Source organism: Phoenix dactylifera, chromosome 11 (assembly GCF_051530095.1).
Source record: "Phoenix dactylifera cultivar Ajwa chromosome 11, Ajwa_hap1_PhDact_Kaust_v1.1, whole genome shotgun sequence".
In the NCBI taxonomy this organism is placed as follows: Eukaryota; Viridiplantae; Streptophyta; class Magnoliopsida; order Arecales; family Arecaceae; genus Phoenix; species Phoenix dactylifera.
The window spans coordinates 21,740,337-21,758,943 of NC_143200.1; the positions used below are offsets into that span (position 1 = coordinate 21,740,337).

The 18,607-nt window shown below is 36.5% G+C and overlaps 1 protein-coding gene across 3 annotated transcripts; it reads left to right on the forward strand.

The window, feature by feature from the left end:
* Positions 1-115: 115 nt before the first annotated feature.
* Positions 116-18,412, forward strand: ATZW10 (centromere/kinetochore protein, putative (ZW10)). 3 transcript variants are annotated; one of them, XM_008801215.6, is made up of 14 exons: positions 116-825; positions 1,016-1,153; positions 3,553-3,726; positions 4,975-5,133; positions 6,712-6,945; positions 7,033-7,179; positions 10,153-10,245; positions 10,904-10,999; positions 11,918-12,046; positions 12,149-12,226; positions 13,447-13,605; positions 13,690-13,846; positions 14,007-14,089; positions 17,579-18,412. In XM_008801215.6, exons 1-14 carry the CDS (start codon positions 268-270, stop codon positions 17,660-17,662), a joined length of 2,289 nt encoding a protein of 762 aa, XP_008799437.3. In that variant the 5' UTR covers positions 116-267; the 3' UTR covers positions 17,663-18,412. The 3 variants fall into 3 exon arrangements, 2 of the variants coding, with proteins under 2 accessions (XP_008799437.3, XP_088563364.2); XM_088707238.2 differs by lacking the exon at positions 1,016-1,153 and having other exon boundaries at positions 139-825; XR_015971343.2 differs by lacking the exons at positions 14,007-14,089; positions 17,579-18,412 and having other exon boundaries at positions 13,428-13,605; positions 13,690-13,766.
* The last annotated feature ends 195 nt before the right edge of the window (positions 18,413-18,607 follow it).

Below are 18,607 nucleotides of genomic sequence, written 5' to 3' on the forward strand. Positions count from 1 at the left end.
GTATTGCATGCACAAATCTTCCGTTCCGCTTGACCCAAACCATGCGGCCATAACTCTTTCGTTCTTCTTGACCCAAACCATGCGGCCATAACTCCGTCTAAAAGCCCAAAATCGAGGCGAAATCTAAAACACCGACTCGTGAGCCGTGACGCCCGATTTGCAACGGGGCGAGACCCCCCATCCGCCCCGCTCCTTTTCCCATTGCCCCAACCAAGAAGTCCGGAATACGAGCGAGAGAGGTAACAAGAAAGAAAGATCGAAGAAGAGATGGACGTCCTCTTGGGCTCCATCGACGTGAGGGATCTCCTCTCGGTCCAGGACCTCGACGAGTCCTCTCCTCTCTCCGCTCCCGACCTCCGCCTCCTCATCGACCGCCTCCAGATCCGATCGCTCCACATCAAGGACAAGGTGCGCGACTACGTCCTCGCTCACCGCCAAGACTTCGCCGACATCTTCTCCCGTTGCTCCCAGGCCGCCTCCGGCGCTGATGCCGCCGCTGTAACCCTCTCCGACGCCCTCCGCCTTCTCTCCGACCGCCCCCTCGACCGCGAGATCCGGGAGATCGCCGAGGAGATCCGGAGCAGGCGGCGGGAGTTGGAGGAGCGGCGGGAGGCGCTGGCCATGGTGCAGACTGTATCCCTGCTGCGGGAGAGGCTGCGGTCTTCGAGGGAGGATCTCAGGGCCGGGAGGTTGGTGGAGGCTTCCGTAGCCGTGAGGGATTTGAAGGCGGGGCTGTTGGTTTCTGGGATGGAGGAGGTCAGCGGAGAGAAAGAACCGGCGGTTTATGGGTTCTTGAGGAAGGATTGGACGGAGTGCTTCGATGAGGTATAAAAGATTTCATGATTCCTTCCAGTTAATCACACTTACTTCAAAATTCTCTCCTTTTTTTCAGTCATATTGGTACATTGCCATGGAATAATTAGGCTTTGTATTTTACTAACTTATTTCTTGTTTTGATCATTTAAGTCTCCCAGAAGTTCACAAAATTTAGTGTTTCTTTTATTTATTTTAATAGCTGCAAGGGGTGCTTGCGAAAATTGTAGAAAGTTCTGTCCAATTTGATCTAGAGAATGTCAGAGTTATAGTAAGGTCTAGGTCCACTGTTGGAGATATGGGTGAAGTAGAGCTCCATCAGGCATTGGAGGCAATGGAGGTTAGTTTTCTCAATACTATACGTTTTCAGTTTTTCACCACTTGAGAAAAGCCAACCCTTTAATAATAACTATTTCTCTGCATTAGTGGCTTATCAACTATGGTTACTCTTTTGATAGCATTATCTTGGTTTTTATCTGTATGCAAACTCATATTTGACTTTCCGTATGTCCTTTTCATTGACAATGTACGGCTTTTTACATCTCATGAATTGGCATTTCTTTTAAGAGTACTGCTACTGATTACTATGGGAAGAGCAGGAAATAGTAACTTAATGTGTTTTGATTGAAAGAGACTGATGATAGAAGGCCAGTGAGCTGAATTTGAATCTTAAAAAACAGTTCGTTCCTAATGCAAATTGAAATCTTGTGGAATTTCGCATCTTGAAACACAATAGGCTTACATGATAGCCTGAGTTAAATCACATGCCATTCTCCCGATTACCCACCTTCAAGGCCATGCATAATTGGTTGTTTGGCATATAATTACGGCATTTATCTACTCCACTAAATGACGGCAAACCTCAAGGATCCTTGAATAAGAGGAGAAATGTATGCAACTTTTAGTTTCTTTTTCTTTCTTTTTTTTTTCTAACTGATCCTTTGAAGCCACAACTATTATCTCTTTTTTTCATACATGTGGTCAGTGATGAATCTCCTTGGATGAGGAGCTGTGCTTACACTTTACAACCATTGTCTGAAAGCCACAATACTCAAAGGGGATTATAGAGGAATTGACTCTTCTTACCTCGAGATCATGGAGGAGTCTTACATGGAAATTACCACCTTAAGTCAACGAAAAGCATTATTGGCATTAAAAAGTTTATACTTCAGGGGCTTTTATGGTTGACACCGGTTTGAGCACTATCAACTTTAAAGCAATAGTTCTGGTCAAAAGACGTGCTAACACTTGTCATCTGTTTACGATGTGATATTGTTGATGCTACCATTGGCTACAGCAGACTGCAGGATTCAGTGTTCGAGACTTTTTTGGTGTTGTTTTAATGTTTCTTCTAGTTCTTCAAGCTTGTAGGAATTGAGTCCAATCAGAGTGGTGATTATTAGGTGCCTTTTAGATCAAAAATAAAATCTATTAGAGGGCTGCTTCTTGTTTTCTCCAGGTTTTCTTGATAAGACCCTTTGGACTAAGTTGGTTTGGTGCTATGGTTGTTAGGATCCTAAAGTTTCTTCTTTTGCAGATACTATTAATGCTCTGTCCTAGGGAAGCCATTGTGTTAATGGTAGAGTGAGTTGTGTTGGAGGCTTGTTGCTTTTTATGGTTGAAACATCAGTAAATAATTTTTGTACTGACAAATGGAAAGAAAACCTAAACCTTTCTTTGCTAGAGAAATAACTTTTTTAGGTCAAGAATATCATGTTTCTACAAATCTTGAGCCAATTGATTACATCTTTCTTACTTTGCTTTCCAAGGTTAAGGCAAGCTTAAAAAACTTTATATTAAATGTAACTTTAAAAAATACCTTTGGTTTGTTTGTAATGATTGACTTATGACTGCAGTATCAGCCAGATTTTGATCAAAGAAAAGAGATGACTTCTTATGGTAATATTTTGCTAGCAGGGAAAGTCTAGTTGTGTTGATAATAGTTTGGTGATGGTGCCTTTGATAATTGATAGCATATTTATTATCCATTACTACTTCAAGCACTGGCTCAGCAAGAAATAAAGTAGGAATGAGATAGTTACAAAGTTAAAGCCACTGCTTTGTCAAAGATTGCAGATGTAGCACCATTTGGAATACATTTTGCAATCAATAACAATACTCAAAAATGGGAATTCATACTGAAGAGGTCCAAACATCCCTGAACATGTTCTTTTCATTTTTTCTGGACAAGACTTTACCAATCATCTCCAGGTTCTGAGGAAATAAAATCCTGTGCTTAAAACCTTTCCTTATTGGTCCCAGTTGTCTTCAGCATTGACCTTGTGGCTACAAAAGCTTGGCTTTTTGATGTTCTTCTCACCCCTATTATGATGTCTCAGAGCACACAGATTAAAGAACACATCTTTAGTGCCATTGTCTGCAGTTGAAACCACACAACTCGGTAATGAAGTAACAGAAACTATGAGAGTAAACTAGCATAAGTAGAAGGTTGGTTTAATGCTTTGCACTTATCTTTTGTTCTTATTCCTGTTTGAAATTTTTGAGTGTCATTGCACTTGTTGCTACTGGAAATTATTTTATTGAAAATTCTTATGGATAAACTCATGTCCTTCACAAATTTGGCTGATAATTGATGTCGAGTTGGTCCAGGTGGCCCATTAACATGTTATTTTCCTAAGCTGTAGCTTATAAGATACCATCTTTTAAGCTGGTTTGCTAATAAACTCAATATTATCTATTTTTCCTTTTCCTACTGTCTCCTTTGTGCATCATATGCAGGTAGTTGATGTTCTAGATTATGGACTGGCAAAAATGGCAGATTTAATGATCAAATATGTCATGGTTCCTGCAACAAGTAAGAGATCCATCAACATTCTTGTGGAACAACTAAATCAGGATTCTGATGGAAAGAGTGAGGCAATTCTTAGCCTGATTTCATCATCTGAAGTTCAGGTAAGTGCAACAGTTCTGCGGTCAATCAAATTTTAACTGTATAATATTTTCTTAATGCTACAATTTAAATGTATATGCTTCATCAATGTCTTTAGTCAATATTCCATTACAAAGGAAGCTGCAAGCTAAAAAAAAAAAAAAAAAAGCTGCACCATGAATAATAAAACTAAGAAATTATGTATTACATTTTTACAATTTGTAGGACATAAATGTACTATATTCTCTTTGTTTTATTGTTATATATGGTGCAGCTTGATGCTTATGGTTATTGTGTTTTTGAGGTTTACCTTCAAAGAAATGCAAGATCAGCTGGTGTGCTGGTCTTAACCACCTTTTGTCCTTTAACAACCTTGATTTTAATATGTTTAAAACAGGTTCAATAACAAAAACTTGTCTATTTCCAATATATAAAATTCTGGGTACATCATTAGACTGGGGTACATCATTAGACTGGTATACATCATGATCTCTGTTATTAGACTTTTTGTAATTTTATATGCAGGTATCTAATACTTACATGTCCAAGAAGAAATTGGCACATCACTCCTCATCTTAACCTCTAAGAGGGATTTGTTTTTTGCTGGAGTTCTTTATTTTTTTTGTTATTTTGATGTGACATCCTAACATATTTAAATTAACCCCCTTCGCCTCTTTCCTTCTTATCTTTCTCTAACTTGCTGCAACAGCTGTTAAATTGGCTGTGCTGCTTCCTCTGTTGGAAGGGTGGCCTTAATTATTCTTCAAGTTAATTTATCTAACACAGTGTCTGAGTGTAGCACTCTAGCTTAGGAAGATAATTTAATTTTTTGATACCCTAATCTTCTTACTGGATTTTCAAGTTAAGTTTGATCTTATTGACACTGTATAACTTTTAAGTTGAAGAGAGAAGATTAACAGTTTTTCCCTGTACTATCAGTGTGCTTAGGCAGTCATAGAAGGTATGAGGTGTTTGTCTTCATTGAGCCTTTATTAGCTGAGGTACACATTTCATAAATGATGAGTGTTCCTTGATTAGATGGTTCAATGCGTCATACTATGATGTGCCTTAAGAATCTGTGGAAACAAAATTATGAGCACTTCCTTTTCTAAGCAGTAAATATGCCACATTCAATTCAGCAAGGACTGTCTTCTTGTTTTTATTTCTTAAATAGTTTTATGATGGCTCCTATTAAACATAATTTGTTTATTAGTGTAAGGCTGGACAGATTCGAAAAATTCTTTTTTATGTTTTTGCCTCCTGTTTTGTAGGAGAGCCTAGATGGTGCAACTCCTTATGCAATACTTATTCAGATAATAAAATTTATATACCGATTCATTTGCTTTGAGAATGGTACATGGATGCGGTGCTTTGGAAGATTGACTTGGTCAAGAATGTCAGACCTCATTATCACTCACTTCCTCTCCAAGGTGTGTTTCAACTATTCAACTCATCAAACATTTTCATTTTTGCTATTTACATCAGCATTAGCTTCACATTCACAGTGATTATAATTTTAGTTGCATGATGCATACATAAATTGCCACTAGTATCATAGATGCTTTGCGAGGTTCTAAAATTGGCAAAGACTAATATTAGTAAAATGGCATGTTATTATCATGTACTGCATCTTCTAACTGTTTATTGCCGTCAACTAATGTTCCATTTTGTAGTCGTGTCATAGATCTTCGCCTAGGGGCCTATATGCGGTCGGCCTAAGTGCCTAAGCAGGGCTTGCTACTGGGAAATAACCACATAGGCACTGCATAGGTAAAGTGGCCACCTAGGCACTGCATAGGTAAAGTGGCCACCTAGGCACTGCAGTAAGTCTAGGTGCCCCCTTAGCCCTCTAAGCTAGAACAATGTACATGTTTTATGTTGTTATTTATGCGAGTTTGCTGAAGTTATTTTCTAAGTTTATTTAACGTTGCTCAAGATGTGTTGAGATGCTCAAATTAATAATTAGCTATAATACATTTATACTTAAAATATAATAACACTTCATATTCACATAACTTTGATAAAGTTATATGAAGAAAATAGGGACACTTTTCTTGAAGTATCAACAAAACCTTGATAACTTTCTATTGGAAACATAAGAAAACGATTTAAAATATCTAACATTCAAATCTAAGAGTCCTCTGCATTACACTGCAAAAAAGTGCCAAATGGCAGCTGATATCAACAAGACACTTCAAAGTTGAGTGTCCAACAGGTGTTGTGTCATTTTATATTGAAATGTACAAAGTGTCAAAACTCCTGGAAACCATAAAAATGGAGTGTCCGGGTAACATAGGTGCGTGCACATAAGCCCTACTTGTTTCCCCTGTTCATGAGAGGAGTGTAAAATATAGTGCCCTATAAAAAAGGGGAAATCAAATTTCATGGGTTTAACATTAGTCATCTCCTCAGGGTTGACAGAGACATTCAGCTGGGCTCTCCTTGAACATTGTTCCTTTTATTTTGTTGTGAGAAGGAATAAGCTACACCAAAATTTCTTTTTGTTGTAGTAAATCCTTTACATATGTAATTCCTCATTATCTTCAAATGCTACTCCAAGGTTCATTTTTCTGATGGCATGCTGGTTGTTCGTTTATTGAAGAGTTAGGTTAATTCCAAGAAAGCAAAAATATTTTCATGTGAAGTAATTTGTAATGAACGTGTGATCTTTCATCAATTCTTTGTTGCATTTTCTGTTGAAGCTAAGGTATGCCGTCTCGTTACCGGGCCCCATACCGGTGCGATTCTGTTACTATATCAGTACGCTCGGTATGGAGGCCGGTTTGGCATACCAAGTATCGGTACATCCTCATATCGTGTACCGGTACCAAATCGGTATGGTACGATACATTTTGTACCGTTTGATTTGGTACAGTATGGCATACCATGATTGAAACAGTATTGTACTTTTAGAGATTTTTTATTTTGGGAATGATGTTGATGTCCTGTTCACAACTTTGAATATGATTGTGAATGCTAAATAATAAAAGTTAGAATGGTTGTTTCAGGCTGTCCCTGATGATGCTTCAAAGATCACGGATTTTGAAAATATTATGAAATGTACTGCTGAATTCGAGACCTTCTTAAAGGAAATGATGTTTATTTCGACGACCGATAGAAATGAAGAAAAATTGAGTCATTTTGCTTACAATGTTGAAGTTCATTTTGCTTCTAGGAAGAGAAATGAGATTTTGGCAAATGCGAGAAACTGCCTTCTGCAGTTTGATTATTTCCTTTCCCCGGTGAGTCTATGTATGCAAATGTAGTTTTTATCATCGACTATTTCTTAAGTAAATTACTGTAACATGAATTGGTAATTCATGTTACAGGAAAATGCATCAAAAAGTTCCACACATGCTTCTGGTGTTGTAGAATGTCCCTCCGAGTATGTTGCTGATTTGCTTTTCCAGCCTGAAAGGTGTATCGTATCCAAAGCAACCTTTCAACTTATGAAATTAGTGCATGAAGCACTTAAGGTATTGTTCTTTTTGTTTAGCTTCTATATGGGCCCTTATCACTTTAGGATCAAATATTTCCTGCTTAGGAATTTCCTGTGCTCCCTGAGAATTTTGCTGTTATTGAGATTTGTACATAAACTTGCACAACTTTCTATGTTATATTGTTAACTCTGGGTCATGCAGGAAATCATATTGTAGATTTGTAGTTTGAGATTCATAATATTTTGTGGAAGTTTTCTCAAAATCTATTTAGTTGTATTTTGTTCAAATATTTATATCTTATGTTGAGTAAAAAATATAGATGGAACAAGGAATGCCAGGTTTTACCATGGATGGTAGCTCATTATCTTTTGCATTATTTTGAACTGCTAGGTTTATTAAACTTTACTTGCTGTATAGGTTGTGAGTGTGTTGTCACAAGTTTCATACAATAAATGGATTTTATAGTGTACTCTGAATAGTGATTTATCAGATCTCATTGCATTGGATGTGATCTTTTTTCTTCTGCTATGTCCTTTTTGAACTTTGGGAGATGCTTACCTACATTTGAGGTAAGCTTGGTTATTCATATGTATCTTCCTTTTTAGCAATGCTTCCATGTCCTAATCAGACTCCTGGGATGACAGTCTTGGATTGAAGAAGAACAAGAAGATGATGATGATGATGAGAATAGTGATTTATCAGATCTCATTGCATTGGATGTGACCTTTTTCTTCTGCTATTGCCTTTTTCAGTTCTGGTAGATGCTTACCGATGCTTGAAATAAACTTAGTTATTCATATTTTGCTTCCTTTTCGGTAAAAGCTTCCATGTCTACACTGTCCTAATCAGACTCCTAGAAGAAGAAGAAGAAGACATTGGCAGCACTTCAAAAGCCAGTGTTTTAAATGTGCAATTGTCAAATGAACTTGTACCCAGCTTAAGAGGGTTTGGATAAGCAGATCCAGGTTGTAAATTAGTTGGCCGACTTCAGGTTTAGGTTTAGAGTCATGACTTGTTTAATAGTTGGGTCAGGGTAACTTATGAACTGACTTGTTTAATACCTATTTAAGCCATTTTAAGACTTGTGTAATCCATTTAAACCTATTTAACATGATCCATCCTGTTGATTAAACGAGTTATGCAGATCGGGTTGGGTTACCTATTTAAAAGAGGTCGGGTTTGGTTTTGGATTTTTGACCTATTTAATAAATGGGTTAGGTCCAGGTGGACAAAATTTTGATCGACCTGTTTCCAACCTGGCCAGACTAGTATCTGACCCAACCCAACCCATTTGCCACCCCTAGCCTTGTAAGAGGGATTGGACAAATCCCACTTACAGGAAGGCTTAAAAATAACAAATGAATGTCAAATAAAAATGCCCAAATTACTTTTAATCCATGTCGAATTAAAATATGAAAACTCTATTAAGTCCAATGAAATCATGGGGGTGTGTTTGTCATGGATGTTATAATGGGACCTTCCCTTTATTGTTTAGGATTCTTAGTAGCTTGGTTACTGGGGCTGGGGTTTCTTATACTCAAAATCCACACCCTGTTGTTGGGCATTCCAACACTGAAACTTGTACCTACACGTTGTTGCCTGATTAGGAAGTGGCGTCTGTCCTAATTCATGATTGAGCATTATATTGCCAAGTTGCTTTTATGCTGTAGTTCTCAGTTTCCTTAACCATATCCGGCATGAGCTCTAGATTGTCATCTTCCTTAGCTGTTACCCAAGGATATGCATCCTCATAATAGCCATATATTTTTGCAGATAAAATATAGTTTTCTGACGTTCATATTGAATCTCCTGTAATTACATGATCATGTAGTGATACACAATATTCTAGTAGTGCTTCTTGTGTATTTATTTAACACTTCTTTTCCTGGGAACATAATCATCCATATCTCCATCCACTATTATAAGGTTTGAATCATTATTTGTGACTATGCAGATTTCAAATTTATTTGATTGGAGTGCTGGATAAAATGTGATAGATAACTGCTAGTCTGCCATATGTTCATATGCTTGTCTTCTTTTCCGCTTTTATATATCCATGAGCAATTTGTAGACATGCTAATTCTATTTTACTACTATTGTTTCCAATGAGGGAAACACTAGGGCATGCTGGGCTCCTAGAGCCATCTCAATGGGTAACCTCTTTAGTTATGTTGGATGCCCCACTCTTGTCCCTGATATGGCAAAGATTAATTTTGATGGATCTGTTAGAGATGGCAAAGCAGGTGCTGGATCTATGATTAGAGATAACAACAGCCATGTACTCTATGCTGGTTTGCGAAGATTCAACACTACATCTGTTCCAACAGCTGAGGTGAGAGCAGCAAGGAGGGACATGTTGCTGCAGTCTATGGCCTTGGGCTGACAAGGATTTCATGGAAGGGGACTTATTGACTGTTTACTTGGATCGAGAACTATTCAGAGGCCACAGCATCTCACAATCCACTTCTAAAAGATATTCATCACATTAGGAGACCACTCTAGGCTTTCCACGTAACTCCTACTATGCATGATGCCAATCAGCCAGCTGATTGGTCAGCAAGTAGACACATCAACCAGGACCTCCCCGATCATGATGAGCTTCATCCTCTACTTTATCTCCTGGTCAACGCAGATAGTTCTCTATTCTCCTTAGAACTTCACTTTAGGTTCACCTCCCACTGTACCACATAAAACAAGAGTCAATTTGTTTCCTATTTCAAGATCACTGAGGCATTAAAAACTTCAAAGGAACTTGTTGGCATGAACTTAAATCTGCTTTCGTTTATATAGAAGGAAATCAGATCTTTGCTTCTATCTTTGCTGTCGTTTACACTAGTTATATTCATCATAAGAACAACCTAATTGATTCAGTGGCCGTATATTCCTCCTCTATACCTGTCGTCGTTGCTGTTATTATGTTGAATGTAATTCGAATTTTGTTCTTTGATCTTTTGATCAACCAACAATATTTTGATGTGCATAATTTTTAATTGTGAACGATCAGTGCAGGATGCTTGTTTGTCATCCACAAGAGTTGCAAAGGAGCTTTATCATGCCGCAAGGGATGCTTTGCTTCTATACAAAGCTATTGTGCCAATCAAGGTTTGCACTTTGTCACCTATTGCATATAAAAGAACTCTACAATCTGAACTTCCTGACTGCTTGTAGATATTTAAGTTTACATGAATTTGAATTTTTTTGTACTTGGTAGTTTTATCTTTCCAGTAGGTTATTTGCAATGGCATCAATTTAGTGTTTTGCTTACCCAGAATTGCCATCGTATTAGACTTTGTTTCATTAATGTTGTCAAGGATATAGATTCAGCTACAGATCTACAGACTAATTCACCCTGTTTTCTTTGCTCACTTATCCCTTCTCAATCTTTAAGACCACTTTGAATGAGAATTCATGCTTGCAATTCTAATCCCATATATCTGATTCAGCACAAGAAAAAATTAATTTTTGTTGTTGATTTTACTGCATTATGATTATACTGATTCATCTGACAACTGCTACTTGATATACATAATCTAAGTTTTGTTATATTAAAGAGAATTTGTATATATTAAAAAGAATTTGAATATATCAAAAAGAATTTATATGCTTGCCAATATTAAGTGAATTAAAACATAAAGGTTTCAGGATTATTCCTCTAGTGCAATAGATCTTGCACTGGTGGTTCTTGATGTTTTATGTGTACATAACATATGTATCACCACTATGGCAATTGAACTTATCCTTTCTACTTCTGTGTATGAAGCTTGAGAAGCAATTGGATAGTATCAGCCAAGTGCCTATAGTCATCTACAATGACTGTAACTATCTGTCTCAAGAGATTCTTGGACTTGCCTTTGAGGTATGTATCGACTTGCAGTCTGCACTAATCATACATATACATATAGTCTATCAATATATCCTTCGTGTCTAGTTTTTTGTTTTTTATTTGACTGTTTGACAAGCAATGTGAAGACATAGTATGACAGCTTAAGTTGGTCAAAATTAATCTGAAAATATTCACATAGTGTGGTTCCTGAAAAACTGAAGTTTATAACCAAGGAAATGGTTTTCCGAGTGGTAGCACACTGAAGTTTATAACCAAGGAAATGGTTTTTCAAGTGGTAGCATATATCTTATATGCTAGCATTCAACTTGTGGTTTGTTGAAGACTCTCAACAGCTTCTGTTTTCTATTATAAATTACTATATGTATAAGTTGTTTAGGTATAAGTTAAGGGTTGCATTCAGATTTTTGTTCATTGGCTTATGGAGCTGGAAGCAGTTCCTGAGGCTCATTATCTTCTTTCAGTTTGTAGCACTTCTAATAAGTCCCTAAAATTTGCGCATTTTGTGGCTTATTCTTTTAAACCATTAAAGCATATGAAGATGTATAATATATGCTTGCATTCCTGAAGTGATGATTATTTACACTTTAGTACCTTACAATGTGTTTGACGCATGGTATGCTGTACTATACAGTACGATACTAGGCGTACCGTACCGGTTCGGTACTGGTACCGGTATGGATGGCGTACCGACCCTCAGTACGTCAGAAAAATTTCGTACCATATCGTACCGACACTATGCTAGTGTGGCACCGGTACGGGGTCCGGTACTGGTACGATGAACCTTGGTTTGACGTGATTCACGTGATAAACCTTGCACTAGATGTTACCTTTCTATGTACTTAACTATCTTTTACTGTGCTTATGAAACTACTCCAGCCTAGATTTTATTCAATTGACTAGCTTATACGAGATGAATTTCGCTCCGTTCAGTATCGTGCAGATTTTCCAAGTGGCTTGAAGAATCAGGCAGTATTTGTTGATCTGGCACCAAGTTTTTACCAGTTGGCAGAGGACATACTGCAAAAGCAAGTGCAACTAGTTTTTAGTAGTTTGAAGGAGGTACACCTTTGTAGTTTATTAGAATCATTTTCATCTAATGATTGCATTGCTCAATTCTTGTTAGACGTTTATCATTTCCATTTGATTTTTTTTGGTTTTCAGGCTATAGATGGGGCTAATGGGTTTCAGAATACCCACCAATCTCAACAATATGGGTCAGCAAAGTTTAGCATAGAGCAGGTATTTTAGCTATCTTGGACCATACACTAATAAGACTTTTCATATTCTTAATGTATTAAGATGGTCAAATGATTAGATTTAGTAAAATTGTAGTTATATTTCTTGAATGTGGTCAAACATGCTTGCTCTTTGGGTTGTGAAGCTTTCAATTTTGTGTTTCATAACTGTCTTAATTCACAAAAGTAATAATAGAAAGCAATCTGTTCTAGTTTGCATTTTCCCATATTATGTTGAAATAAAATTTATCTCAGTTTCTTGCTCTTTGGTATTCCATAGAAATGTGGTTTTCTTACAATTGGAATTTTTATTTGTTGGATGAACCTGGCATCCAAAATGTTTGGGTAGTTAATGCAGTACTACTTTTAAAGTTGTCTCTACATTATCTATCAATATCAGATCCCTCCAAGAGGGACTTGATGGCTTGTTACAAGTGCACCTGCTAGAATTATCAGCATCAGATGGTATGTGCACAGAGGTGAGCCAGAATTCTGCACATCCCCTTCTCAACTGCAGAGCTGTCACTGTGGACAGTTTTGGTTCAGTCTTGTCAACTTGCAATCCATCTCTATTTACATTGTAGATTGAATTGTTGACATCAACCTTCTTCTTGCTGTGGCTTCAAGAGTAAATTAAGTGGACATTCTAAAGACTGAACTAGTCAGGCTTACTAGAGCATAAATCCTTGTAAAAGGTAATCTATCCTTGTTTCATATGAAGATATGACTTTTAGACATTGGAGGTCTTGACCTTTTGCACTTACTTGATGCATGGTAGGGGTCCACTAAAAAAATGATTTTTTGTTTATTGGTACTTATAGTGGTATAGATCGTGATCAACAATATGGATCTCTATTTTTAACATTTTACTAAAGATTTAGCATTTCATGTGTAAGCATCGCCCTCTCTCCACTCCTTCCTCCCTCTCTCTCTCTCTCTCTCTCTATATATATATATATATATATATTACACATGAACATATGTTTATATGTATATTTATTTATAATTCAATATATCAATAGGAAGGATAACAAGGGATCACATGATTTGGGTTAAGTATGCTGGGATTAGATTGCCACCATAAATTTGTGTATCAGATTTGATCATTCTGATTATGAGAATGTTTTCTTACCCTTTCACGTTGTTACCATTTGAAAACAAATAGTCAGTATGTGATTAATACCTTTACATGTTGTGGTCTAAAGATGCATGGATCATGTTCAGGTTGTCTTCATTCTAGAGAAAGTACATATTATGTGGGAGCCACTTATGCTGGCATCAACATACAAGAAAAGTATGTGCACAATCTTGGATTCTACCTTTTGTAGAATTACTAAAGATATGCTACTTTTAGATGATATGGCAGCTGAAGAGACTTTGCAGGTTCTCCCAAAATCCCTTATCCAGATTCTTTTTATAGGCTTCAAATTACTGCAGAAGATAGGTAATATGCTCTTATCATTTCAGCTACAACGACTGATCCACATGGCATTAGAGAATTTATCCTCATTGTTGGAGTCCCTTATTGCTAATATGGATGAAAAGGAGAAAGTCTTGAATGACACTATATGGGTTAAATTAGATGACATGGTACCTTCTTTATGCAAATTCCGCAAGCTAGCAGGTATGTCCTTTCTTTTCTCCTAGACTTTATACATAGATCATAGATACATGCAAACATACGTAGATGTATGTGTATATGTGTGTATATGCTTTTGTATATTTACGTCTATATTCATTATAAAATTCTGACATGAATTTATTGGTGCAATTTATCCTGCTAGACTTGTATGATATGCCTCTGAAATCCATCATAAGATCATGGGAAAGTGGAGAACTGCTTGCCTGTGGCTTCATGTCATCAGAGGTATGTTTAGTTTTGTTAGCAGATCTATGTTGATATTTGTTTGACAACATAATTGCATTCTTGTTCCTCTCAAAGAAAACATAATTGTGTATTTTCCTTTTAGAGCCCTTCTATATCTAAAGCTTGTAATGACAGTTATTCATCTTCTCCCAAGCAACTCTTAGTGATAGCTTGAAATATAGAGATTTGTGACCTTTCCGTTAGTTCAGAAGAATGGGAAGATCCAAAAAAAATAGATGAAATGGAAGAGATCTGAGTGAATGGAAAAGAAACAACATAGGGGGAATTCCACTTTCACTTGGAGACATGCTATAAACATAACCTACTTTCCGAAATTATAGCACAAGTGATCTAAATTTTTTAAAAAAAGGGTACAAGTGTCTTTTGCAGTACATGATTACTGTAAACACCAATTTACTCTAATTTTGATAGGTATTGGGAAAACTTTTGGAGGCTGATGTCACAAAGCATTAGTAAAACATGAGTCTTGCTGCCCGGCAACCAGCCATCTCTTTTCTTTTTGTAGAGATTTATGGATTATGTAAGTACATTAGTATCCATCTATTTTAGGATATGGGTGTGCATCTTACATAAACATAAACATAACCATCTAGCTTGTGCTCAACTTTTCGGAATCGGCTTTATAAATCCTCATTTTCTAAGTATTCCTATTTAGGTGGCTCTGTGATGTTTTTCCAAGTTTCTCCATATCCTGTGACAACCTTTATCCATGTCACTTCAGGTCTTCCTTGGTCTTCCCTTCCTTTTCTTACCACCTGCAACACGAAACAAAATACCTCTCCTTACGGGAGCCTCCTCAAATCTTCATTGTACATGTCCATACCATTTCAACAGATTTTCCTTTACTATGTCCTCAATTTGTGCAACTCCTGTAGCTCCTTTAATATATTTGTTTCTTATTTTAACTTTTTAGTTTCATTACACATGTATCTTAACATTCTTATTTCTGCTACGCTCAACCTATTTTCATGTACTTTCTTCATTGTCTAGCACTCTATTTTACTGTTGTTCTATAAAATTTTCTTTTATGTCTCCAGGATATGCACCTATTACATGATATTCCAGATGCATCTTTCCACTTCATCCAACCAGCTCTAGTTCTGTTACATATTATCTTCAACTATCTCCCTATCATTTTTGTATAATAGATCTTAAGGTCATTGAAATGGGATGGAGATGTTTGGTGAGGTGGCAATTGTCCATGTGTAGCTAAGCTTGGAAGGAAAGACCTTTTGGTCCCCTCAGCTTTCACGTACCTTTTTTTCAACAGTATTAAAGAGGTTGTAGAGCCCAACTTCTATAGTTAAGAGAATTAATCAGGATTCTTATTGCAGTTGAACTTAACACTAGCAATATTTGTTGTAAATAGAATAAAGTCATGCAATAAGGAGGAGCAGAAGATGGTTTATAATGCTATTTCATTTTTGTAATCCTCTTTGATATTTAGACTCTTTGTTAGTCTAGGATGATTTGCTACAAGGATCATTAAAAGTAGAATGCTTGCTAGGGTAAGTTGTCTCTTGTTAAAATAATGACTGCACTGCAGGTGTGAAGTCCTTGTAGGAATTCTTGAAAATATAACAAAATTCAATCTGGTTTCTGAGAAAGGAGTTCTCATGTTTATTCAAAACGAATGTGCTATTGGTTTTGCACAGTTGCTAAAGGGTGGGTCTATATCTTATCAATAGGAGCTTCTTCACCATCCTATAAATGCTAACAAACTTGACCTGATAGTTGTCACATAGTTTAGGCAAACCCAGTCAATAGACTAGCCTATCACCCATGCAGTTGCTTGGAGCCTAGCTGATCATGCAGGTGACAAACTTAGCCAAAAAAAAAAAATCAAGATTCTTTGACTCAACTACTTATGTAAATGTATTTGGAACTATTTTAGTAAGTTGACATTTTAATGTACCTTAAGGTATACATTGCGAATGTAAATAAATCAAAGACTTCTACTAAATTTTGTCAAACTTATGTTAAGATGATAGAAGTAATGGCAGGTATCATTGCTGTCTTAGCTAAAATGGTAGGGTTTGTTGAGCTTCCTTAGTTGTCCATCTTGCTAGATGTTAGGGCTTATATCAAGATTTTGAATGCCCATGAGTTATTCAACACTTAAAATAGTTTAATTTAATTTTTTTTAGATACTACATTTTTTCTTGAGATCCACTCTAAAAGTGCTACGCTCCCTTATTAGCATATACATGTCTCTTAGATAAAGATTACAAGATGATAAAATATCTATTACAAGAAGATATATAGAAATGACAAATTCAAGATCTGCATGAGTTTGCTCCAGAATGAAGAAAAAAGACTATATGGTAAACATCAGAAACTTCGAGATGGCTACATAGTTGGATTTTGATATGTAGGTAATATACATGTTCACAGTATAATACATCAGTACAATTTATGATTTTCACCTATATGCGGTATTGGCTTCAGCATTGAACTACTGAAACTACATAAAGAAAGAATTCATGTAACAAAATACTATAAAATGTTGTTCGATAACTTGCTTGGCTTCTTTTTATTTTTCTTCTATCCTTTTAATGTTTTTTGAATTTTTTTCCTGATTTTGTTGGCCAAAACTCTGAAAGTTGGAGCAAAATTGCTGAAATTGAAATTCCAAAGGCCCAACTGAAATGAAAACCAAAACTGAGTTTTTGAAGCTTTGGTATCAAAATTTAGAAATGATATTGTGGCTGTGGTGGAGTTGGTATAATTTTTAGAAATGAGGGTGGAAAAGATTTGGCAGCTATTGCTAAGAAACACAGAAATATTTCAAAAGCAAAAAAAAAATTGAAGCTTTGGCAGTGAGGGAATAATTGTAGTTGGGCTATATAGTTTTGAGAGAAAAGGAGATGCCTTCGGTATTATACATGGATTTCACAAAAGAAATACTTGTAATTATGAGATTGGAGTTCTTTTTGAAGATTCTCTCTCTTGCTAAATATGTTGGTGTAGTTTTGTTCTCCTACATTGCTCGCTTTGGTAATGAGGTGGCTCATTTGTTAGCCAAGTATGCCTAATCTTTGGATGATTATGAAGCATGGATCGAGGAAGTCCCATCTGAGCTTTGTGACATAGCATCTTCAAACTGTATGGTTTGACTCTTTGGTGACATTAATAATATTCTCTTGTTATCATTTTGGCCCAAAAAAGAACTTGGCTACAAAGTTGTCTGTCACAAATTTCTTTCTTGAGATAATGATTTTTCCATTTCTTCTTTTTAAGCTGCCTAGTTCTGAATGAATGGATTTCATTTGCCAAGGAAAACACTGTGGGTACAACTGATTTAGTCGTTTAATACAAATCACTTAGATTATTTTTAACTTGCCTATCAGAATATTCTTTTAATTTTTGCAGTTGGAAGTTCATTATTTCAAAGTTGGAAAGATAAGACATTCAAATCTTTCTTGATTGAAAATTTTGCCAGCCTTAACCCCATGTTTCTTTATGCAGATAGAGAACTTTGTCAAAGCAATTTTCGCAGATTCTCCATTGAGGAAGGAGTGTTTATGGAGGATAGCAAATACAAGTAGATAAGCAATACAGCGTCCAGAAAATGGGGGGCCTCAGTCTTATTTAAATATGATGCCATTTGTGTGGATATGTTTTTGTTTTTGGCCCTTGGGAAGTATATGGTTCTTCAATTGTAGAAGCAAGTTGTAAATTCCAGCTTTTGGCCCGCCCACAAGAGGATTGAATGATGGGGATTCCCAAAGCTTGACCCAAATATATGGGGAAGGCTTCTTGGTGGGTTATGGCGAGAACAAATTTCAACAAACAGGCTACTTTCCTGACTGCGCTCTCATATTTCTGTGGAGTACGGTACTGAAATGAGGTCTTCCAGTGTGTCTGACAATTGCTAACATGAAGTAACCGTTATCAATGTTATTCCTGTTCTCGATGGTCAATTGGCCAGTCATGTCTGTAACACTGAACCATCAGTAGTATTTTCATACTTTTCTTGGCAATCAGAGACTAAATAAATAGTGAACTTACGAAAGAAGAAGCCGAAGCTGCCAGGTAAATCTCTGTGCACTAGTTGGTTTGCATCATTAATTGTCATGGACCTTGCAAACTAGTGAATTCCTAAGAAAAGAAGAGGCCACGGTTTCGCTTGCGATCAGAACCTTACAAAAACATTGGTATTGAACGGTGTACTTCTTTGGTGGCCTTGGTTGGGACTTGTATTAATGATTTGTAAATTATACTGGTTGGATGGGATAGACCCATCATGGCCCGTAATGACAATGTCATTGGATTGTAATGGAAAACGTTTGTTCTACACTATATAGCATTGTTCTCGACCTTCTTAGGAGTCTTGTTGAAGATCTCATCTGTGATGATTCATGACATTTATTCAAGCATTTGCACCATTAAGATATACTTTGAGATTTGAAAAAAGGTGGTGCAGCTGATCTGCAGCTGATCAAATGTTCTCGTCAAAGATATTAGCAATGGCTAAATAAATTAATATTAATTAAT

What these genes read in the sequence shown, in the direction of transcription:
- ATZW10 (XM_008801215.6), top strand. Translation starts at nt 268, where the DNA reads ATGGACGTCCTCTTGGGCTCCATCGACGTGAGGGATCTCCTCTCGGTC. An exon ending in AAGCTATTGTGCCAATCAAG is followed by an intron (nt 10,246 to 10,903) that starts GTTTGCACTTTG and finishes CTGTGTATGAAG; the next exon opens with CTTGAGAAGCAATTGGATAG. An exon ending in TTCTTGGACTTGCCTTTGAG is followed by an intron (nt 11,000 to 11,917) that starts GTATGTATCGAC and finishes CGCTCCGTTCAG; the next exon opens with TATCGTGCAGATTTTCCAAG.